The sequence below is a fragment of the Pithys albifrons genome, chromosome 5, assembly GCF_047495875.1.
Source record: "Pithys albifrons albifrons isolate INPA30051 chromosome 5, PitAlb_v1, whole genome shotgun sequence".
In the NCBI taxonomy this organism is placed as follows: Eukaryota; Metazoa; Chordata; class Aves; order Passeriformes; family Thamnophilidae; genus Pithys; species Pithys albifrons.
In genome coordinates, this window is record NC_092462.1 from 21,773,833 (window position 1) to 21,798,323 (window position 24,491).

Consider the following 24,491-nt stretch of genomic DNA (forward strand, 5'->3'; position numbering starts at 1 on the left):
TTTCATATCATCATCATCATCATCATAATTTCCTTAGCTGTCTTTTCCAGTCTGTTTTCCCTGTTGCTCTTTTCTTAAAATAATTGTCTACTGTCAAAGTAATAAAAGTTACTTGAGGGAAACTTGATTACAGGGGATCTGAAAAGAACTCAAGAGGTGTGTATTCAATTTGCGTGAACCGTGAAAGCAAAGGCTCTGCCTTGCTTCAACAGTCTGAGCAAGTGTTCCCTGGAATAAGTGCCCCAATTGGGCTAAGCTTTCCCTTTCTTCTGTTTTCCATTCAGGGTTTGAACATGAGCACCCAGCCACACACTGTGACCAAGGCAGAGATCCCTGCACATGTTCTTTACACCGTAGGAACTTGTGTGCTCATTATTGGCTCCATTGGCATCATTGGAAACCTCCTAGTTCTCTACGCATTTTACAGGTACAAAAACTCCTTTTATGGTTAACCTGACTGGTTTTGAGGTTCACATTGCCTGTGTGCAGATTTCAGCATTGTTTTCCTCTTGGATTAAATCTCCAAAGAGGCCAATGGCAACAAACTGGGGAGGGGGGCTGGGAGAAGGCAACCTATGCACACACACATTCATGCATATCACTGATAACCTCTGTGTAAGTTCCTCATGTTTTAAGGAATCAAAGAAAATGAGAAAATAAATACCTTATTCTATAAAAAGATCCAGTTGAAAGTTTACAGAATGGTTCAGTCCTTTCAGTGGCAGAAACTATAGTCTCCCTGTTGCAGACTTCTTTTTTTGCAGAAATACTTGACAAATACTGACACTCCTCCCAGAAGCCCAGATGGTGGAAGGACCAAGAAATCAGAGTGAGACATGAAATAAGCTCATGCCACCACTCTATTTGCTGTTTCAGGCAAATCACAGGATTTCTGTCAGTTTGTGTATTCTCTTGGCAGAGCAATAGACAAAGTTACTGCAGCAAGGGCATGAAAAAATCTCATGGGAAAAAAATAGCTGCCCTCTGTCCCAGACTGTGATGCTAGATTTCAAAATCCTCCTCATTCACTGCTTGTTGTTATTATGCAGATTGATGGCCTTACAATGCTAGAGACATCAGTGGGGTTTCCTATTCTTGGATATTTAAGACAAATAAATTAGTTATTTTGAATAACTGGCTTCTAATATGATTTAATGGAGAAATTGAATTCTCTGCAACAGTTGATACCTTCATGATTTTTTTTACATGCAAACTCTGCCTTTTTCTTGAAATGTGTGTGTTTTAGCTGGTGTAAAAAAAAAATGGCATTAAAATTTCAAAGCAGGAAAATCTGCACAGGCAGAAGATCACCTGGGAAGGTGTGAACTCTGTACCTTCTCTCACCCAGTTGTTGACAGCACTTATGAGACCCAAGAATATGTTAGCATTGAGATGGCTTTCTCACTTTTCTTTTTCAGTATTTGTTTATCATCACAAGGAAACAAATTTATGTTAGTTGCAAATACTGATATTGCAAAGCATATCAGAAAGGCCTCAGTTGTTCAGCTTCTTACACTGAAAAAGGCATTTTGGACAAAAGAAAGAATTATTTCAAACTATTGAGAATTACTGCAGGTTGCAAGAATAGAATTATTTATAAAATTCTGCCTCCTTCCTGTATCTTACAGAGTGTGCCAGGTCACCTCTTTTTTATGATATATACCTAACACTCTCAAAAGCCCTGAAATCAAACTCTAAGTATCAAAGCTCTTTACTTCACTGTACAACCAATAGTGGTACACGTTGAGGGACTACTAGTTCAGTGCTACACCATCTCATTATATCTCTCAAAAGTGGCAGTTGAGGATTTGCGTGAGCTGAACTCAGAAATTAATTTAACTTTCCTAGCTGGACACAATGTTTGATCAGAGCAACAAAGGCATATTCAACCAAGCAACTCTAAGTACAAGTGAGAGATTCTTTATCATGTTACCAGTATCTTTATTCCTCTCAACCAGAGCCAAGGGTAATCTTGAATCTCCACTGAAAGTTTCCAAGGAGGTTAACTCCAGATATCCCTAGGAAGTGGCACTACATGAGGTGGTGAGATGTTGGGAAAGGATCTGGAATTGATGTTTTTTTTCTTTGGATAAGCTTTGCTTGCAGACTGTCTGCTTTCACACTCCTTGTTGTGGTGGTGTGGTGGTGTTGTGGCATGTTCATCTGCAGCTGAGAGTTTTTGTTCTCTTTTATGCGATGCATATAAGCAAAAGTAATTTTACCAAATCTCTGTGTATGCTCTGTTTGTGCCCTAGTACTTTGCAAACGTTCATTTATTTAACTGGTAATGTGCCAGCTATTCAGGTCAGCATCTTTTATAGTATCAGCAAAAGCAGATCCTGTGGCTTTGTAACCTGCTTCAGATCCTGGTCATGTGCAGTGCAAGACAAAATCTATATTACACAACATGTAGGGAAGTTCTCTATTCCTGAACAAATCCATATTTATCAAGACAGCAGAAACTCTCCTTGGTCTGAAGAGGAAACAGTCCATTTTAACCTTCCTGCTCTTGTCAGTTATTATTTTGAAATGACTACAGCTGTAGCTGCAGTAATTGACTGATGATCAGCCATTGATTCACTGTAAGTAACTATTGATTCCAGCCTGGACAGTGTTTATGCTAGTAAGAAAAGCTATAACTAACTTTCACTTTGTTTATTTTAAATTATGTATTTCTCATGTTTTTAAGCAACAAGAAGCTGAGGACACCCCAAAACTACTTTATAATGAATTTAGCTGTGAGTGACTTCCTGATGTCGGCTTCTCAGGCACCCATGTGCTTTGTCAACAGCTTGAACAGAGAATGGATACTTGGAGATATAGGTACTTTTTAGCACTAATTCATAACTCACCAGCTCTGTGCTGTCTGCAGCCTATTTTAGCCATAAATAATCATGGCTTGTGCCATGGAAACAGCTGCACAAACCTCTTGAGCTACAGCCCCAGTTCTTAACATCATCAGTCAGCATGATGTCACATATTTTGTATTATAGTCTTGATTTTTTCATTTTACATATTTTGTAAAAGAACAAGTCAACATCAACAGGTAAAATAGGTAGAAAAGTTTTAGTAAGTTGAAAGTAATTTTTCTCTATTAGTTTAAGGGATAGTTACTACTTTTATTTAGAAATGTATGTTGTTATCCATTACCATGCTTCTGGGATTCTTGTAATTAATTAAGATGTTTGAAAAATGGTACTCAGTTGATGACTGCAAATTTAAGCTTCTTTTTTGCTAACTGGAAGAAAAAAAAGATTATGAATGTTCAAAATATAGCTGATATGTGAGTATAGCAAGAACCTCAGAAGGCTCAATGCTCTGCTTGGTGCCAGTCATCACATCACTGGATGAAAACTTACACGAAGTAGTGGTTGTATAATGATGGAGCAAGCCCAGGGACCATGTACTATTTAGCAGAACAGAAGGGACTCTTCTTTATTTTGAGAATGCTTTTAGTCTTGCTCATCCCCTTAGAAAAAAATCAGTGTAAATTATCGTGCAGCCACAAATGAAGCAATTGATTTGGGTTGAGGGGGATATGGTCCTTATTTGGAGGTTACTTATAAAGACTTTCGAAGTCTGTTTTAAGATGGAATCTGGTATTCTGACTGCCAGCCATTCCTGGTGCTGCTCTTATCTATAACCACAAGAGGCAATGCAACATTTCAAACAAATGGATGATCATTTGACACAGGTTTCTGAACTAAATTAAAGACGGTGTAACTCTACAAGTTTCGTCTGATAGTGCAATGCCTGAAAGCTGACAGGGTAAAAAAATCTGTTTCATGTAAAAAATGTCATTTCTCTTAAAAAGTACTGCCACTAGAAATGGGAATTGGAGCTATTTTACAGCTAGTCTTTTAGTCTTTAAATTTAAACATCTTCTATATTTTTAAACCACATAAACGAAAGTCATTTTTTGAAACACTCATTGGTAGACAGATGCCTGCTGCAGCCCATTAAGATCAATATATTGGGCAACAGTCCAGGAAAATATAACTTTAATTAGATTGGATTTTCTTTGAGGCAATTTTCCATTGACAAAAGGTCCCCAGTTGCAGCCTATGTGGAATAGGACTTGTTAAATAAATATATTTGTATTTTATTTATATTTGTATTTTTCTCCTAAGCATTTAATAACTAGGAAAAATGTGAGGCTAAGAAAATTCTTCTAATGAGACAGAAGTCCTAAGTCAGGAAAAAAATGGCAGATTTATTATGACGGACTCTGAAAGGAAGTAGACATATTTTCAAGAAAACCCCTGACATTGCCATTTTCTGCTTTAGGCTGTGACTTGTATGCTTTCTGCGGGGCACTCTTTGGAATAACCTCAATGATGACTTTGTTGGCTATTTCTATTGACCGCTACCTTGTGATCACTAAGCCCCTGCAATCCATACAGTGGACTTCAAAGAAACGCACCATGCAGGTCATCGCCATCGTGTGGCTCTACTCACTGGGATGGAGTGTGGCTCCACTCTTCGGGTGGAGTATGTTGTCTGATCTCTCTCTTCTAGAATTTCCTGGGTGGTTTGTTTTAGTCTTGCTTGGGGTTTCAAAAAAAGAGTTTTCTCCTTAGTTCTCGGTGTACACCTAGCTACCACCTGATGTCATACCATACATCTATACCTACAGTATTGCAGGTACCTTCTGCCCCCTCGATCCCCAGGCGGTATTCAAGCAGAACAAACTGCAGATGGAGTTACTAGGTGTGTATCTGAGAGTTCGGCAGTCAGGGCCTCCTCTCCATGTGTGCACTCATGTTCTCAAGCCACATGTATAGTATGGCTGGTACAGCTCTTGAAGGCTATGGATACAGTACAAGGTTTATTTTAAGGGCTCAGTTATTAGTTTAGCAACTGTGCTAACTTTGGGTATATGTGTGAATAATACATTCCATGTATTCCATAGGTTCCTATGTGCCTGAAGGCTTGATGATATCCTGTACGTGGGACTATGTAACCTACTCCCCTGCAAACAGAAGTTACACCATGATTTTATGTTGCTGTGTGTTTTTTATTCCCCTAATAATAATATTCCATTGTTATTTATCTATGTTCCTGGCCATAAGACGTACTGGCAGGTAAGCAATGTAGCTGAAAGAAATATATATCCTTTTTCTTGTATTAGAAGATTTTCTCAATTTCTTTGGCTGCAGAAAAATCTGAGTAAAAAATTAATCTGAATTGAAACTGGAACTCTAGTGGCAGATCATTAGCAGCTGTAACAGGAGAAATGTTTTTTGCCAATTTAAAAACTGGAATGGATGTATGGATTTTGGAGTAGAAAAATAAGTCTCTGGTGATTCTAATCTTACTCCAGTGTGTTAAGTACTAGTATATCTGATAGAAACTTGGTCCTTGTGTATTCCGGTAGTTTTCAGATCCAAGAGATAATAAATAACATGTAGCAATGGGGGCAACATCTGCCTTTGAGCTGTTCTGTAAGCATAGCAGTCTTCATTTTTTTTGACAGTTTTATTTAAGGCGCAAGCATGCCCGAAAACCTTGTGCTTAATTCAAGCATTACAATTCCATATACAATATCTATGCTTGTTAGGACTTTTTTTTACCAAAAAAATTTTTGGTCTATATTTGAAAAGAAAAATCAGCAGGGTGTTAGATCTGTAAAGTAACTTCATCCTGTCAGTTATTTTTCTCCTAATGAGCACATGGCTAATCTTTGGTCTGATCTGACACCAGCCAGTGTTGTGAGTCCTTCCTGCTGCTCACACTGCCAGCAGTTCTGATACCTTTTCACTGCACTTGTTGAAATCATTTGGCTGCATAAGGCTAAATTCTGTTTTTACATGCACATTTATCTGTCTGCCTAAACTGGAGTTCTTACTGAAGTTCCTACTCTATTTTTTGGCCATTGTCTTGTTTTTTACTACCCTTTGTGTATGCATATTTGACACCAAGCAAAAGAGCAAAGAATGCATCCTTAAAACAACAGTGTCTTGCACACCCATGAAGCACAGTGGACATAAGATTTTTCTGTGCCTTTTGCTCACTTATACAGGAGCCTCATTTTATAAGTTTCGATGATTAGAGGGATGGAGCACCTCTCCTGTGTGGAAAGGATGAGAGAACTGCATTTGTTCAGCCTGGAAAAGAGAAGGTTTAGGGGTGACCTAATTGTGGCCTTCCAGTACCCAAAGCAAGCCTACAAGAAAGATGGAGAGGGGCTTTTTAAAAGAGCCTATAGTGACAGGACAAGGAGGAATGGCTTCAAGGTGAGAGAGAGTAGGTTTAGATTAGATGTTACGAAAAATTCTTTACTGTGAGAGTAGTGAGGCACTAGAACAGGTTGTCCAAAGAAATTGTGGATGCCTCATCCCTAGAAGCGCTGAAGGCCAGGCTGGATGGAGCTTTGAGCAACATGGTGTAGTTAAGGTGTCCCTGCCCATGGCAGCGCAGTTGGAACTAGATGATCTTTAAGGTCCCTTCCAACCCAAACCATTCATGATTGTATTCTGTGTTCACAGTGTACCAGGAAGGAGTTTGTTACCCTGATGGCTGTTAATTAATGTCTTCAGCCTAAATATATCTCCATTTAACTACACTGCTATGTAAAAATTGTTATTTCTATGCTAAGCAATATAAAATGCTTTACCATATAAAACTTTAAAATAAAGTTGGGGGTGTTTGATGTGAGAAGAGAATTTGATGGCACCTTTTTTTGCAAAAATGTTAGGACTGCCTGTTTTACTTCTCCCTGAAAATATTCTTCTCCAGTGAATAAATTGGCAGGTAAGTAAAAATATCCGTGTAAGTGTTTGGGACAGGTTCCTATGAGTTGTCGGGGTATTCCAGCATGTGTTATCTTGTGAACTTGAATTTCTGCAAGCTGTTCTTCCCTTAAAAAGGAAAAGATGTAAGACTAGATTTTTCCATCCAGCTATGCCTTTTCTTGCTCCACCTCTGAGAGCAACAAAGGGCAAGAGGTACCAATTTCAGCACCTCTGCAACCTGAAACCCTCCTTGTTTTAGGATGACAGTGCAGTCCCATCCTAGTCCCAGGGGTTCTGGTCCAGTCTCACAGGCAAACACAACACTTGCAACCATTTTGCTACATTAATTACCTTCTAGAGCTTTTAAATATCAGAGGACAAAAGAAGAATTAGAGCAAGGAAATAAACCTACTTCGTTTTGCATGTTGCTAAGAACATAAAGATGTTCCACCTTTCTTTTTCCCTGTTCTGATGAAATCTCGTTTGTTTTTTTTTTTCTCACAGAAATGTTCAAAAGCTGGGGTCCTGCAGTCGGAAATCCCACCTCTCTCAGTCCATGAAGAATGAGTGGAAACTGGCAAAAATTGCTTTTGTGGTCATCATTGTGTTTGTCTTGTCCTGGTCTCCATATGCGTGTGTCACCTTGATTGCCTGGGCAGGGTAAGTGGAATAATAATCCAAACAAATGGGTTATTCTGAAATGCAAATATGGTTAGTGCTGTCACCCACATGAAGCAGATCTCCTCTTTGAAAGGGTTTTAAATAATTATTACATTAGAGGTAATATCTCATTCTTTGTTATATCCTTGTGAATAAAGCCAGGAAAGGGATTTTTTGACTATGCATTTAAAAACTATTATGACTTTTTAATCTTCATTTTTGGTGCATGTTGTTTTCTCTCTTTGTATGAATTGGAGGAGTTACCTCTTATATCTTTTAATACCCACTGTCTCAAGCACCTTCCTCCATACACTGCTGTCTCCTCCAACTGTTCTCCACTCCGAAGGGAACTGATGTCTTGTCAATGTCTTGGCTTTTCAAGGCCACGGTTGGATAGGGCTTTGAGCAACTTCATCTAATGAAAGATGTCCTTGCCCATGGCAGAGAGGTTGGGCTAGATGATCTTTAAAGGTGTTTTCCAACCCAAACCATTCTATGGTACTATGATATCAAGTGGGATTATCCTGCAGTGACACTGATCACACCTGTAGGAGCTTAAAGTGAAGAGGAAAATACTGGTTTCAAACCACTTCCTTCTGCAGTGTTTGGAACCGAGTCACTGACACACATTACTGTGCAGCAGAGATGTTGCTGCTGAAAAGATTTATAGTTTAATTCTGTTTTCTTTTTATTGCCAATCACTTTTCCCAGATGACCATAAGGGGGACTCTTTTTTGGGGGGTTTGGGGGATTTTTGGCCTATTGTTGAAACAGGGAAGGTAAGAGTTTTTGTTCCTAGTCATCCTCAAATAGATAACTTGCACGTCTTTGATCTTCTGCAAATGAATGAAACCAAGTACATGCTATCAAATTCAAGATTTTTATTTGAGCAAAAATGTGTTGTAATGAATCTCTGTTTCAAGGGTATTTCTTAAAAATAGAAATAATAGTAAACAGGAGTCATATGTTTTAGTAATAGAGTATTAATCCATGGCATAGCTGTGTGTAATGTTTTTTCTTTGTTTTAGTCGAGGCAACACCCTAACACCATATTCCAAATCTGTGCCAGCAGTTATTGCCAAAGCTTCTGCAATCTACAACCCCATCATATATGCAATAATTCACCCAAGATACAGGTATGTGTATAATTGTACATGCAAATGTATTTCTTTACAAGGAAGGAATTAGTCTCATTCTTTCAGCCTCACCCCATGCAGTGAGTCCCTGTGCTGACCATCCCATGATGGCATCCAGGTGGCCAGACCCCATGCCACATTCACCTGGTACATGGCAGCCCAGACTGCACATGGAGCTCCAGATGTGGCCTCAAGAATGGTTAACAGAGGACAGAGCCGTTCTTCTCCCGCAGCCCTGTTCTGTCATGTAGAGCTGCACGATACTGTGATGGAGTAGGAGGTGGTGCTCAGGTCATCTTTCATCATACCAGGGACAGCCATTAAAGAGTACTCTTCAGACAAAAGGTCCCAAAGTGCGAGGCTCAAAAATCACATTATCACCATTTTAAGAAGCTGTATATGCATATGTTTGAGGCTTGTTTTTCTGAAGCATCTAAAGGTATTTTCTTTACACCAACTTCAGTATTAATTTAAAGAAGTTACTGTTCCTTAGGAAAAAGCTTCTGAGAAGCAAACAGCATTTTCACAGAAGTTCTGTGCAAAGTGAGAGTTGTAGTAAGCCAGTAGTGCAGACAAGAGTTCCCTGCAAATAGAAAGTTTCCCAATATACTGAAAAGGGTACTTTTTCATTAGTGGGCTTGCTAGTATTGATCAAGTATTTGCCTTCTGAAGGCTTTCATATTGGTTTCATTTAGTTATTTCAGGAAAAGACTTTTCAATTTTTACCATTTTAAAAAATATTAGCTTTGACTCAAAAAAATAAGATTTTACACTAACCGTGTCCAATATACAAAATGTAATGTTGATCACTTCTCTGAAATACTTTAATTTTTTTAGGTATGAAATATTTCTGAACCTATACCTACATAGGCAAATAATACTCTAATTATGCTTATTTTTGTGGATATCAATTACTGTATATTTTAAAACAGAATTCTACATTTTATCCAGGTCCTCTGAATGCAGTAAGGTGAGGGATAAAGAGTATAAAGATAACTTGTTCCTATGGAGTAGATAATTGGAAAGGTAACAATGTTTTGTTAAAAAGGATTTCCATACTTTTACTCTGATGAGAAACCTACAAAAATTAGGAGAATAGAATGATAAAGACATGCATAAAGACACGCATAAAAGACAGTTCTCCAAAAAACAGATACCTTTCCCTTTGGAAAATGGAAGAAGGTCCGTCACGATCTCTTTTGATAACTTCTCTAGAGCAGCCAAGTTAGTCTCCAGAGATCAACGCAGCTTTCCCCAACATTTAGGGAAAGTGTAAGAAAGAATAACCTTGTGTTTCAGAAAGGTCAGTGTCTTTTTGGGCTACCTAGGACCTGGAGGTATGCACAGTATGGACAGAACAAAAATTAAGGTTTTTTTTCAGTCACGTAGTCCTAAAAAGAGTTACAAAGTACTTTTGGAAGAGAATATGCAGGCATGGTTGCTACTGAATGGTTTCAAAAAAGGACAAACTTACTTTGCACCTCCTCCATAAAGTAAGCAAGCTAAAACCTTTTTTGGAAGTCAAACAATATTTAGAAATGTCCTTCAGCTGAGAACTGTGTTCCAGTACTGGCACAGTAAGTATTTTCTGTTAAAACAGCTAAATTAATTAGTTTCAAAAAATTCAGCAAAAATAGGTTTTCTAGGGAATTTTTTTCGCAGTTGTTAGTTTGTTTATTTAACATAAGGAAAGAGATACCACACCATTGTGTTCTCTACTCTAGTTCCAGAATCAGGTGGGCATCTAAATATTTTTTTTTCAACTTGATAACTCAGAGTAATGTAGTCAGAAGAAGCTGTACCTCACACAGGAGATAGAGCTCATTTCTTCCCTGTAGTTGTATGTTTTTTTTTAAACATTGGCAGTCAAGAATACTTGATTATATAAAGGGGAAATACTTGCAACAGAACTGCTATTCATCACATCTCTAGATTTTTTGCAGGTCTTTCAAAGCATATCTACCACAAAGTGATGCTGTGTCAAATGTTCTGACAAAACACAGGGATGCCCTGGTGGTAAATGTGATAAACGTATAAATGCCACTAGATGGCAGGGTTAGGTCATCGGTATGAAGTTTGTTTACCCAGGGAGTGGAAAAACTGGCCTTGCAACCAGGACGGGAACCTTGAAACTGAGTACATTTTTTCCAATGTCTGATCCATGACAGAAAAGTGAAGGTTTCTCAGAAGGCTGGTGGAAATAGACCCAGAAAGGGTGAAAACATAATATATTATTCTAGAATGGCTTGGATTGGAAGGGACTTAAAGATCATCTAGTTCCAAACTTGCTGTCAGGGGCAAGGACACCTTCTTCTAGACCAGATTGCTCAAAGGCCCATCCAACTTGGCCTTGAATACTTCCAGGGATAGGGCATCCACAACTTATCTGGGCAACATGTTCCAGTGCCTCACCAGTTCTTCCTAGTATTCAATCTAAACCTACTCTCAGTTTACAATGTCTCCCCCTTTTCCTATCCTACATTCCCTCGTAGAAAGTCTCTCTTCAGCTTTTCTCTTCCCCCCTTTAGATACTGAAAAGCTGCAATAAGATTTCCCCAGAGCCATCTCTTCTCCAGGCTGAACAAACCCAACTGCCAGCTATTCCTCATAGGAGAGGTGCTCCAGTCTGTTAATCATCTTTGTGGCCTCCTCTGGACTTGCTGCTACAGGTCACCACATCTTTCTGTGCTGGGAACTCCAGAACTGGATACAGCACTCCAGATGGAGTCTCACCAGAGCAGAGCAGAGGGGGACCATAACCTCCCTCGACCTGCTTCCTGTGCTACTTTTGATACAGCCCAGGATACAATTGACTTTCTGAGAGCACATTACCGGCTCAGGTCCCGCCTGTCATGCACCATCACCTCCAAGTCCTTCTTTGCAGATCTGCTCTCAATCCGTTCTCTGTCCAGCTTGTATTTGTGCTTGGGATTGCCCCAACCCGTGTGCAGAACCTTACACTTGGCCTTGATGAACTTCACGAGGTTTGCATGGGCCCACCTGTCCAGCTTGTCAAGGTCCTTCTGGATGGCATGCCTTCCCTCCTGCATAATAAATCACACCACAAAGCTTGGTGTCATCAGCAAACTTGCTGAGGTGCACTCAGTCCCACTGTCCATGTTGCTGAGAAAGATGTTAAACAGCATTGGTCCCAACACCAACTGCTGAAGAACACCACTCTTGCTGATCTCCATCTGGACATCAAGCCCTTAACCAGAACTCTTTGACTATGACCATCCAGCCAACTCCTTATCCACCTAGTGGTCCATCCATCATATCCGTGTTTCTCCAGTTTAGAGACAAGTTTTGTTTCAAAATGTGTGCTAACATAACTAACACTTTTTGCATCCTCCAAAACCCATTTGATTTTTTTAAGGTTGCAAAGCATTTTAGTTTAGAATAGGAGAATGTGTAGTTCCCCTCAAGGCCCTCTTCATTGCCCTCCTTTGGACACTCTCTAAAAGCTTAATATCTTTCTTATATTGTGGTGCCCAAAACTGCACACAATATTCAAGGTGAGGCTGCCCCAATGCAGAGCAGAGTGGGACAAAACCCTCCCTGGAATGGCTGGCGATGCTGTGCCTGGTGCCCCCCAAGACACAGTTGGCCCTCCTGGCTGCCAGGGCACTGCTGACTCATATTCAGCTTGCTGTCAACCAGGACCCCCAGGTCCCTTTCCATAGCACTGCTTTCCAGCATCTCATTCCTCTGTCTGAAGTTGTGTTCAGTGATTCCTTATATTACTTTTGCAAGGAACAGGTTGCCCATGGAGGTTGTGGATGCCCCATCCCTGCAAGTGTTCAAGACCAGGCTGGATGGGAGTCTGAGCAATGTGATCTAGTGGAAGATGTCCTTGCCCATGGCAGCAGGGTTGGAATTAGGTGATCTTTAAGGTGCCTTCAAGGTCCCTTCCAACCTAAACCATTCTATGACTCCCTGATAGTGAACTGCTTCAATTAATCTTTTTCCTACCAGCATCATCTTTTCTAAGACTGTGTTAAGAAAAAGGCTGGCATCCACACAAGATTTCAGGCACATTCTTAATAATTATTTGGTTTTTTTCTTTTTTCCCTGCTTTTTGGACTTGTATTTCTAGATATATCAAAAAGAGAAGTGTTTTTTGACTTTTGTGAAGACATTTCATACACTTGGGAACCATCCAGTCAGGAAAAGAGGTAATCTTGGGTCTCTTGTGATGAATCAAGAATACAGTTTCAAAACTGAAAGGCAACTACAGTACACCAATAAGTCAGCTGGTAAAAACAAGTTGATAGGACCAATTTTTCTTGAACAGTGAATAATTAATATATATGTAAAGATTAGTGTTTCTGGATAATTTCTAAATCTTCTAATTATTCACATTATGCCTTGAATGTAATTTATCCAATCACAGATAAATGGGCTGGTCTGTTTGGGCCAAAGAGTGAAGGGTTTGAGCAGTGGATAATTTGCCATTTTATATTGGAACTACTGAACCAAGTTAAATCTAATATATTTTCCAAATCTTTCTAGAAAGAGGCACCTAGAAATCAGGATCTAAAGAATTCAAATATGGCTCAAACCAGTGCTGTACCACCAGCAAAGCAAGATGTTTTTTAGCACAGAGAATTGCTGTCACTGCATCCTAACATAACACCCTAACAAAATAAACAAGTCTTTTTGTGAGGTTTTCTTACCTTAAGCAATGGAGGAAAAAAGTACATTGAATGTATAATGAATGTAACTGCAAATGTAATGGTGACCTTTGTGCTAGGACTTGGCTTTTGAGAACTGGTCTGAGAGTTTAATTGTTATATTCCTCCCCAACCACACACTCCTCATGAATATAAAGGAGAAAAACACTCCTCTCCCTGATAGGTGTCACTGGAAGTAACAAATGTGAGTAAATAAGGAATGTACTCAAGTTTTAATTCATGAAGTGCTGTTTTATGGGGAAGAAAGCTTTCACTTCTATAACAGCTTGTATGTTCTCTCTATGTTCTACAATAAGTCTAACAGATATCTGTGGACTTAGGAAAGTTTTAGGTTTTGTAATCATTCTTTCATAGCAAATGGGGAAATTCTGCATCTCCATGTTTCCAACTTGCTCTCAAGTGAAGCACAATTATACAGAAATGAGGGGTTCAAAACTGCTCTGCTATAAATAATGAATAATCATAAATAATTTTGATTTGCAGTATTTTTTCAAATAGTTGTTTCGAGATACTATGTATTTTACACTAGGTGACTCCTTTATTTCAGATTATAAATGTACAGAATGATTTTACACTAACCTGAAGTTATCAGACAGCTTGCAAGCCTGGGTAGGCTATGACACATGAAAAGCTACATCTGTGTCAGAGGGAAGAGGTTCAGCTTCTCAGACTTTCAGCTGCTCTGGTAGAAACAGATGAAATACACAAGGGAGAAGGAGGTGTGGCTGCTTGTCAGCACTAGACTGAAATCTTCAGTATGAAAGGGAACTTACAGGGTCTTGGCCTTTTCTCATATCCTGTAAACTCATGCATTTCTCAGAACTTTTTATTTTGTGCACAATGTTAACTATCTTTTTTTTATCCAGCACCATGTAAGGATCCTTCTGCCCCAAGTATCTTGGTGGAGCTCTGCCAGGTCACCAACAGGCACCTTGGCAGAATCAGGAATGATGGTAGAGCAGCTTTTTAAGTCCTCATTTTGAGAGCAGAGACAGAGCTGCTGTTTACTTGCCCTTGAAGGTAGAGAGGAAAGAGGAGCAGGAGTCTGGTATACTGAGTATGGTGATGATGCCAAATATTTGGTTTGGTGGTGGAAAGTTTCTTTTTTTTATTCCAAACTAGTGATCTCAATCATGTCTTGAAATTTTAACATCTGACCTTTTCTGATAATAGAAATGATGATTTAAAATGCACTAGTTATTCAACACACTTGGTAACTGTAGAATCAAAGATTTTGTAATATACATCTCCTTGACTTGCATCTCGGTGTAAAGTCAATATACCAACATCCTCCACCTCTCTCTAGTCCTCTGTTCTTTCCCATATGCCTTGTTGCTGCTTTACTTCTTGACTTGTTCATTTAGTTTTGTGCCAGTATTAACTTCATCTTTTGTGCTGAAATAATGGACTGGGAGGTGCTGGAGAGGTGTTATACCAAATGCATTCTGGCTAGCATTTCCCTGCCAGGAGCAAGGCCAGCTGGCATTGCACAGGAGAGGCTTTTGGCCTCTTGTGCAACCTGCAGGGCCAGGACTGGGGCCAGGAGAAGTAAATTCGCAAAACCATGACTGAGATTATTATTTCATGAATGGGGCACATTTGGGGTCTAGATCATCATGATTGTACAGTGTTAATTTTCAGTAGGATTTTACAGTAGCTGTCATGATACAAATAAGTAACAATATCTGATTCTTCTGGTCTTCTCCTTCTTCCCTTTTTTCCACTTATTTTGTGCCTTTGCACAGTAAAGACCTTTGTACCAACTAGCATGAAAGTTTTCTAGGCTAACCTTTTAAATAAACCAGAGGCAATCATGCTCTTTAAGATGTTTTCAATTCTTAGTACTTATACATGCAACTCTTCCACATGTGTTTTGACACAAGGCCTGGAAGCACCTGTTATTTTCTTTTCAGGCTTTTGAGTAGTTTCCACTAGATATATCGTGATGTTTACATATAATCAGTAACACCCCCCCCCCCCTTAATCAAAACAGGAGCCATGTTATGGTGACAGAAAGAGATTGTACTTTCACCAAATGAATTTCATCAATGTGATGGTTGATTTTTTTCTTCTCATGTTTTCCTTCAGAAAAACCATCCACAGTGCTGTTCCCTGCTTGAGGTTCCTAATACGAATATCAAAGAATGACCTCCTGAGAGGGTCCATAAATGAGTCATCATTCAGGACTTCTCTCTCCAGCCACCAATCTCTTGCTGGCAGGACTAAGAGCACTTGTGTTTCATCTGTTTCTGCTGGAGAAGCTGTAAGTCTTTTCTTGTTTCCATGAAGGAAAGTGAGTATAAAATTTCTCAGACTCCCAAAATATATGACTCTATAAATACATATTCAAAATTAGAGAATGGAAAAGGGGGAGGAGGGGAGTGTAGCTAAATGTTTGGGGTCATGTGAGGTCATTTCTGCAGAGCCTTTCTGGGAGTTCATGCATGACGATTTATGATCAGAAAAAGCATCCAGACCAGCATATTTGCATGGTTTAGATGTATAGCAAAACCAAGAATGTTCAGGCTGTCTTTAATACGAATGAAAGAGAGCCATTGTCAGACACTCCCCATGTCATCAGCTACTGCCTATAATTCAGTATCTGACTGGGCTGGAGGACAACAAAACCATCTCCCATCTAAAGTCTTCTAACCTATCCAAAAGCTGTCTTATTATTTTAAAAGAAATCTATTTTCTGTAGGATGGGAGTATTTTTATTTCTTTCCCTAGATTTTCGCCATGAGGAGTAAAAGACTCTAGAGCATTCTTGGTGTTTAGGAAGCACACCCCAAGTGTCAGTAAGGCTGGTGACTGAGTAAGATAGAAATAAAAGGATCCCTTGGGACTCTTCACAGCCTCTCTCAGCATGATCGCAGTTGCCTCTCTCAGTCAGTCACAAGAAGCTGACCTTGTCTGCAGAGGTGCTGGGAAGGTGGCTCTGGGGTTTGGGCTGGGGCTGGCCCTCCCAGGGACCTGTGCTGGCCCCTGCTCAGCTCAGGCATCAGAAACCTACCAGAGTGACCATCTGCCTCTGGTAAACTCTCACAAAGGTATAAATCACCATGATGGACTCAGTGGCAAACACTTGCTCTCCCCTGGGGTCAGCAGTCTGAGCAAGGATGGGGCTGAGTTACATATGACAATGTTGTCAGTGTGAGAGTCAGGCCATGGAGCTGTGCCTTAGCGAGAGTGTGACTGTGTTTAGTATTTTGGGGAAAACTGCGGTCTTTGATTTGGAAATGGACTCAGGACCACCAGGAAAACCAGCCTGAACAGTGCACTATTCTCAAACAAGGTAATTTTGCACTGAATTTTCTGCTGGAGAATGGAAATTGTCATTTTGGGTAACAGCAACAGGGAGATTTCAGAACTCTTTGATGGCAGGCACACAGTAAAGCAAACACACCTGAGTGAAAAATGCACTGATCACCAGGAAACCAAGCAGTCCCAGGCAATGCTATAGTATTTGCACTAACAAGAAATTCAGGCCTTCTGGCTGTGAGATTAAAAAAAAGGGACAAAACCTGCACACACATACACTTTAAGCACCTGAAAGGAAGGCTCAGCACCTGAGCCCAAATGAAACAAAAACTACCTTATTACAAAAGAAAGGTTACTTTGCAGTGCTGTGACTGCCTCGCTTGCACATTAACCATACAGCTGCATCAGGCAGGCTTTCAGTTAAAGTAACTCATTGCACTTTATGGTTAGCCTCAACCATCCAGTTTGTGAAGCTGTGAACTAAGAACAAGGATCCTCTTCCACTTTGTGACTATGCAGTATTCCTGACTATCACTAAACAGACTACAGGTTATGGTATTACAGACAGGTAGTAATTATGATAATTAAAATAATGAAATTTCTTAAATGAGCTGTGTGTTGTCACTCAAAATTAGAAGTTGTTTAAATAACACACAATGGACAAGCTACTTCTCAGGAGAGACTGTATAGCATTGACAAGCTTTTTCTGTAATGTTTCATGAAATATGTCTACCATAGATTTTCTTTTAAACTAAAACAATAAATAGAAGAGTGAATGGCTTCTTTTAGCCTAGGACAAGCCTTTTTTTAGCATACTCTTGAGCCCAAGTGAGTTTGAAGTGTATGGTGGTAGACTCTTGGTGGACTGTGATGCTACTCTAGCACAGTGCACAGCACAGAGATCCCCAAACTTGCTTGCCTAGACTGTCATAGTCTTAAGGGTATGCTTGTCTGGTTGCTGCTATGTCAGGGCAAAAGAAAGGGTAGAAAAAAAGTGACTCACTTTGTATGGGCTATGAAATTTAGTGTTTGTCATGGCTCTTGAAGATATAAATGAATACATAAATACTCCTATTGCAATGTAAAGGAAAATGAGATTATCCATCCTGCTGATTTAATTCCATTCACAAACCACTGATTTCACAATGATATATGACAGTATCAACCATGATGATTTCATAAATTCTGAAATACCCAAATTATCCTTGCAAAATGAGGTTAGTATGTGCAACATGGCAATATCCTCTTGTTAAAAAAGAGTATATTTTTCTGGGATTACTTAACAGCTTGAGCAAACACAGTACATACACATATCCATATTTCCCTTGAAAGGGGGACTGCTTGTGTTCTTACACTTCTGCTTCGTTCACTACTTGAGGTAGTACACATAGCAACATGGAAATGTTGACATAGTTTTAAACAGGATTACCTCTCATTTACTTTTTTCCAAGCTTTTTTTCCACTTTTACCTTTTAATTTTCCTTGACTTAGTTTATTTGTAAATTTTCTCCTCATTATTCCATTGTTTGATGTCAAATGAAGTAATTTCAGCTGTGTCATCCATCCTGATCCAAGAAGCTTTCACTGTTGGTCAGTACTTGGATTTGGTTTGTTCGTGTTAGCAGGTTATTGTGTGTGTTTGGTTGGGGGTGTTCCTTCAAGAGACAGGATAATGAGGCTAAGAGACTTCAGCTTTTGGCACAGCTTTGGCTTAGGAGTCTCAATTAAAACACGTTCTGTTAGTGATGTGCAGCACTGTGTTGTGCCAAGTTGATGCAGCCAAATGCAATTGTTCTTGAGGCAGCTGACAGCTCAATGCAGCTGTACAGATTTTAGTTGAAAGAGGAGCTGCTGAAATAAAAGCTAAGATGGATGACTTGCATGACAGCAGAACTGAGTGAAATTTTGGAATGCTCAAATAAAATATTGATGGGCAAGAATGACACCAGCAACAGCTGCTGCCACCAACACTTTCCTCTATGTGTCATGCACATGTTAGCATAGGGAACAAACATGTTCATGAATCATATCAAGTAGTTACAGTTTCATTCGGCAAGTGAGGAGAAATAAACAGGTGGCAATACATAGATGTATGAGCAAGGTGATGCAGAGGAACTACACACTAGCTTCCTACTTGTATGGAGCCCTGCCTGTCTATCTGTCATCTATCTATCCACATCTAAAAGCTGGTGTTGAAATGCAGTGGAATGATCTCATCATTGATACTCCATCAAAAAGTCACCACAAAGTAAGGGATGATGGATGGCCTCTGCCCAAGCCTGTAAATGGAACAGCATGTTTGCAATGTCACGTTTGTGCCTCATTACTGGCATGCTCTTAGAAAATTTGTACAGAGCCCACCCATTATCTCCCATGCATGGTTTGTAGAATCAGCACAATCATGGGGATTGAGAAGCCCTGGGTATTCTGGATATTCTGCTGGGATATGTGCAAGTCTGAGTTTGGATCTGTCCACACTCATGGTTTTGTACCAGTTGGTGGTCACACAGAATGACATAAATCATATTAAACAGATTGGTTGTACTTGCTCCCATCTTTAGAATTCAGGTACTCTGCAGTTATAAGCATAGCAAAAGCAATGAGATAAAAAAGGGTGAAAATCATCATGGTGAAAGGAGATTAAATATTTTTTCATTATTTCAAAGATCTAGGGTTTTTTGTTCAACAAATTAATTCATGGTATGTGACAAGACTAAAAATCAAGTCTCTCCTCAGGGGAGTTATGAGTGTGATACCTATGTTAGAACAGCTTTAGTTTTGTGTAAGTGTACATGGTTTTTGCTACAGTTTGAGAACTTTCAAGAATTTGCGAAAGGGTGCAACTGTGTGAAATCCTTCATCATTTGTGATTAGACATGGAGCGATGTAGAGCTTGACCCTGTAGAGCCAGCTCATGAGAAACTGAAGCCTCGCCGAAGTCATTCTTTCTCAACAAATCTGAGACAAGAGAAGAGAGACCTGCTCCCAAAGAGCTGCAGCTGCAATGCAGCAACTGCTGAAAAGGTAAGAGAAAAAGTTGTGGTTGAGGACTCTCCTTTTTAGTGCTAATCTGGCTGCAGTACATCATCTCTGGAATGATAATTCAGCCTTTATGCGTTTATATCTTTATGTGTTTCATCTATAGGCTTTATTTATACTGATTCCAACATCCTCTTCATCCTTGCTATTATTTCCTTCTTTTTCTTTATTCTTTTTTTTTTCTTTTTTAGTTTGTCTGACAAATAAGAATGACAGTAATGCCTTATTAACTTTTTTTAATATGTTGCCTCTTTTTGGAAAGCCAGCATCAGCTTACAGCTCTGAAGCTGCATTAAAACATAGTCAATAGCATCAAATGTAAGAAGATGAGTTCTTAGCCTCTTTGCCTGTTTACCTAGCCATGCTTTGGTTCCTCTCATCCTGACCCTTGTGTCTATGTTGTGGCAACCTCCTTTCATAATAAAGTCAAGTCTGCAAAACAGAGGTTGACATGATAGAACCCACCCTTTTTCTTCTTTTCAGTGTACATTAAAATGTTCTATTTTTGTTGAGGCGGAAGACAGGAAAGAAACTCCCATTTCTCCCTAAAAGTGGGAGTCTGGCAGCTGCCACCCTTCCCTCACTGAAAGAGGAGACGGTGAGTACTCAAAGCATCTTTTGTGGATGCATCACACTTATTGCCCAAACCACTGAAGTTGGGCATCATGCTATTCAGAAGCACCCCATTCCCTGAGGAAGTGGGATGGGAGCAGTAGGTTACCCACAAGTCAGTTTCTGCCATATTGTAACATCAATTTCAAAATGAATATTTGTACTGGTGGCACAATGTTAAGCACATGTCAGTGCTGCATTTTCAATGGACAGAGGCTTACAATCTCCTGTCTGTGGCTGGAGTGAGTAGCACCTACTTTTTGATGGAAGCACCCTTGCATGGGGTTACTCTAGTGTGTGTAGACAGACACCCACAACTTGAGCAGCTACAGCATCTGCTTCTGTCCATTGTGCTCCCTTTCAGCTCTGATGGTGATTGTCTAGAGATTGCAGTTTAAAGCAGGAGCTGTTTTGGAAATTTCCAGCTGTCCGGTTCCTGCATGTATCTGCCCTGTCTTCTTTCATGTGTCTCATAAGGATCAAGTCCTGAGAAACCTTGTTCATTTTCTGTAACTGTTGTGAACAGTATTGATGGAAAAACAGCGGGTTCAAATGTGGTGGCAAACAACATGGGCTCAAACCTATGATCCAATTCTGCTGCTCTGCATCAGTAGCCCAATGTGTCCAAGGTTGTAGGCAAGTGGCAAAGACAAGATATTGCCACCAGGTTCTGAGAAACCATTGGCTTTCAGTCTCACAATGAAGGAGATGAGAAGTAAATCTGAGGTGATCTACATGAAACTGTTCAGTAATTAAATAAATACTTCTGTGTTCTGGAATTCAGCAATTCTGTAGCCTACAAGAATGCCCATATGCTCTACTTTGCCTTTGAAAGACATTTGTTGAATGGCTTTGATAACCCTTGAACAGAGTAATACCATGCTGAGGCTTTCAGTGGTGTTCACTGACATATGAGGAGTTCATTTACACTGAATGTTCAAAATCTCATTTTCTTAATGTTTTCAGCAGATTTCCTGTGTGGTATGAAGACCCTTTGTGTGTTAGCTAAATGCAATCTATCAATATTCATACTATCAGAATAAATATTTATTTGTCAAGTTCAGTTAAAATGTTTCTGTATAAGACCACTCATTTATCATTAAAAAAACCCCACCCAACCAACCGTGAAGAAGACCCACTGTATTTTTAGATATTTATTTTAAGGTTTTAGTAGCATCACTGGATTGTCTGTGACTAAATTCCAATTATAGCACTTTAAAAAATGCTCAGTTATGAAAATACAAGTGTGAATTTGGTGAAGGGTCACCATTTTGATTTAACAAAATATTTTCTTTTAGGAAAATAATCTTACAATTTGTTTGCTTTAGAAAGACCATCTCAACAACATTTTAAAAACTTATGGTCCTCTGAATTCTTTTCACTAACTGAGATGAAGGCTCTTTACTGAACAGTTGCAACCAGGTCATCAAAAATGTAAAAGCATCCTTCAAGTGAAAGTAAAATAGCCAGCCAGTGTCCCAGGCATGGTGCTTTCCAGAGCATAAAAATGCATGGGACTATCATCTGTGCTGCCACAAAGATATGATCCAGCCCCATGACTTACTGCAGTTAGATAGGATAGTAGCGGACTTGATGTAGACTGACACCTGAAAATTTGGCATGCCAGTGAAGAGGCCTTTCTGCTAGTAATAAAATGCAGGTTTGTATACTTGGTTTCAAAGGAGAAATGTTAAGTGTCCTTCTGCATCCAGGTTTTGTGTCAAGGGAAAGACCCATCATGAAAACTATTAAAAAACCATGGAAATGGTTGTCTGCCTACTAAGCCACATTCAAAAGAAATGTATCCTTCTATTGCAATGGAAACAGCACTTGAAGCAGAGAGGAGTGGGTTTGGAGCTGTGTTTTTCACTCTATTGTTATCTTTGATCTGGGAGAATGAGCTTTTCTTCTCTGCCAGGTTGATTTAAACCACTTTTTTGGTTTTTTGGCACGTTGTGCCTCCCTCCACTTGGTAGGTAGATCAGCTGGAGAAATCATCGGGATTGCCAAATGATTCCTGTTTATAGAGTAGAATTACACAAAACTTCAGTATATATCAGAGGCAGAGGAGGACGGACTAAAAATTCTGATAATTTTTTTAACAACAAAATTTGTGTAAAAAACAACTGTGTTTCAGTTTCTGTCTAAAAAAAAAATCAGGCTAGACTACATTATGAAATGACATGTTCTGCCAAACTACTTGCTAAGAGTAAAATGATAAGCCCTAAATCTTAAAAAGATATAAACAAAACAAACAAAAAAAGGTGTTCCGTTTTTGCTTTAAAAGCCATTTAGTTTGTCAGTGTAAAAACAGCATCACAGGCCATGGACTAGGTGGAGACAAAGGGGGGCAAGATTACAGCCCCTGCTGCACTGAAATCATGCTGAAAACTGATCTAACACTTTAAAACTCTGTAAATCCATGGGAATGACATGTCTGAATGCTTCAAGAATATTGAAGTTAATGAACGTATATTTTGACTAAAATACCATAACTGCAATAATGGGAAAATTTTACAAAACTGTTATGGGAAGCTCAAGTTATGAAAAGACTCAGTGTAGCTAATTAATATGTTCCACAGCCATATTAAGAGAAATAAATACAACTATAACTCTGAAAGAAACTTTATAGCAATCTGAGGAAAGTTTGGTCATACTCTGAATTCCATTAGACTTCATGGGAATTCATATAGTAATGAAGTAAAAAATGCATTTTTAAACATTGTTTTTCCCCAGGAGTGAGGGACTTCCAACTTCTCTCTCTCTCTGACACAATGGTTTTATAGCCTTAACTGTAATTTTTAAAGGAAGCCAAAACTGATCACTTATGCCTTCTGTTGTCAGGGTATTGAAATATTAACTAACACTTCCAAAACTCACTTAGTTTCCTCTGGATTTGCATACTGTGCACAAAGATCTATGGAAAGGACACAGGCAAGTTGCTATCAGGACCAAGTTAGAAACAAGAATCTCTCAAAATAGGCATGTAAAGAAATTGTTAGCAAAGTGGATGTTCATTTCTTCTTTATTGGAGGAAGTACTGTCCAATGTGTGAATACAAAGCTACTGACTTCCTTGAGGCAGTAGCAGGAGCCTTTTGGGGACACCATGATAGATATTGTCACGAGGATGAGGAAACCTTAGGAAAATAAAGAATACAGCATACTTGAGTTTTATCTGAGATCTCTTCCATAAGAATAAAGTGCAATTGTCTGATACTCTGAGATGTGTGAAAAATGGAGCAATGCCTTTTTTTTAATAATAAGTCAGATATAGGAATGGGCTTTTCTTTTTTCTTTTTTTTTTTCCTTTTTTTTTGTCTCTGCTGCTATTTGAGCATGTATTCTGTTGCTTCATTTAGCATTCTGCTTTCCAAACAGTACCTGTTAGCACATCATGCTTTATGTTATGCCCTAGTTAATGATTCAAATGTTCAGAAAATAGGCCTGGTGACTCAAACAGTGACTATTGGTAATGAATATTTCTGATACTGGTTTCCATAGTCATATGGTATATGACAACACTAAAGCTTATGTCTCTGCTCCAGGTTTTGCTCTCCTCCAGCTATTTGGAGAACGTGCTTGGGCAGCCAATCCTACACAGTCCCCCTGCAACACTTGTGGCCAGCTCCCTAAGAGCAGCTTCTCTGCCTGTTGGTTTGAACAGCACCAGTGTCAGCAGAGGAGACTCAAGCACTTCAGAGATGGCAACTCAAGAAAGTCAAGCTAATGGAGTCCTGGACTTTGGCGTTAGCAATGCAGTCCCTCGCATCATCATCATTCCTACCTCAGAGAGCAATCTATTTCGGGAAGAAGAGGAAGAGACTGAATTATTCCACTTTAATGACAAAAAGGGCAATATGCTGGACTTGGAAGGGCTTAGCTCATCCATGGAGTTTCTTGAAGCTGTTGAGAAATTTCTATCATAAGTTTGTCAAAAGAAAACTTTCCAGCAATTATTTTCTTGGCATCTTCTCCACTTAATTATACCAAATAACTGAAGCTTTGTAGGTTAGGTCATCAAATTTTTTGTATGCTTATATGGTAGTCACTAGGCAGCCTTCAGAGTTATCTTTGTCCAAACCAGCTCAGGCATGGAAACAGGCTTTCTTTCAGATTGTGCTGCAGGAAATGAGCAGTGGAAGGTCTGGCAGCATGATCAAGTGGCAGTGGTCAGATAGGCTGTGTGCTTCGTGAGGCCCTGGTTTGTTGCCACTGATGGGGGTGCCAGCAAAAGGGAAAATGACTGAGAGAAGGGTCGACTGCTGAATGTTTCTGCTATCTGCACATGAAACAGCATTCCTATTTTGTCTTCTGTCTTCTGAACAGTGATGGCAAGCACCACAAGACCCCAGC

The 24,491-nt window shown here is 39.5% G+C and overlaps 1 protein-coding gene across 1 annotated transcript; it reads left to right on the plus strand.

The window, feature by feature from the left end:
- Positions 1-293: 293 nt before the first annotated feature.
- LOC139671833 (melanopsin-like) lies at positions 294-24,064 on the plus strand. The gene is made up of 10 exons (XM_071555107.1): positions 294-427; positions 2,690-2,823; positions 4,288-4,491; positions 4,913-5,084; positions 7,239-7,394; positions 8,423-8,530; positions 15,313-15,486; positions 17,615-17,702; positions 19,360-19,509; positions 23,684-24,064. The coding sequence occupies exons 1-10, from the start codon at positions 294-296 to the stop codon at positions 24,062-24,064; spliced, it is 1,701 nt and encodes a 566-aa protein (XP_071411208.1).
- Positions 24,065-24,491: the final 427 nt, after the last annotated feature.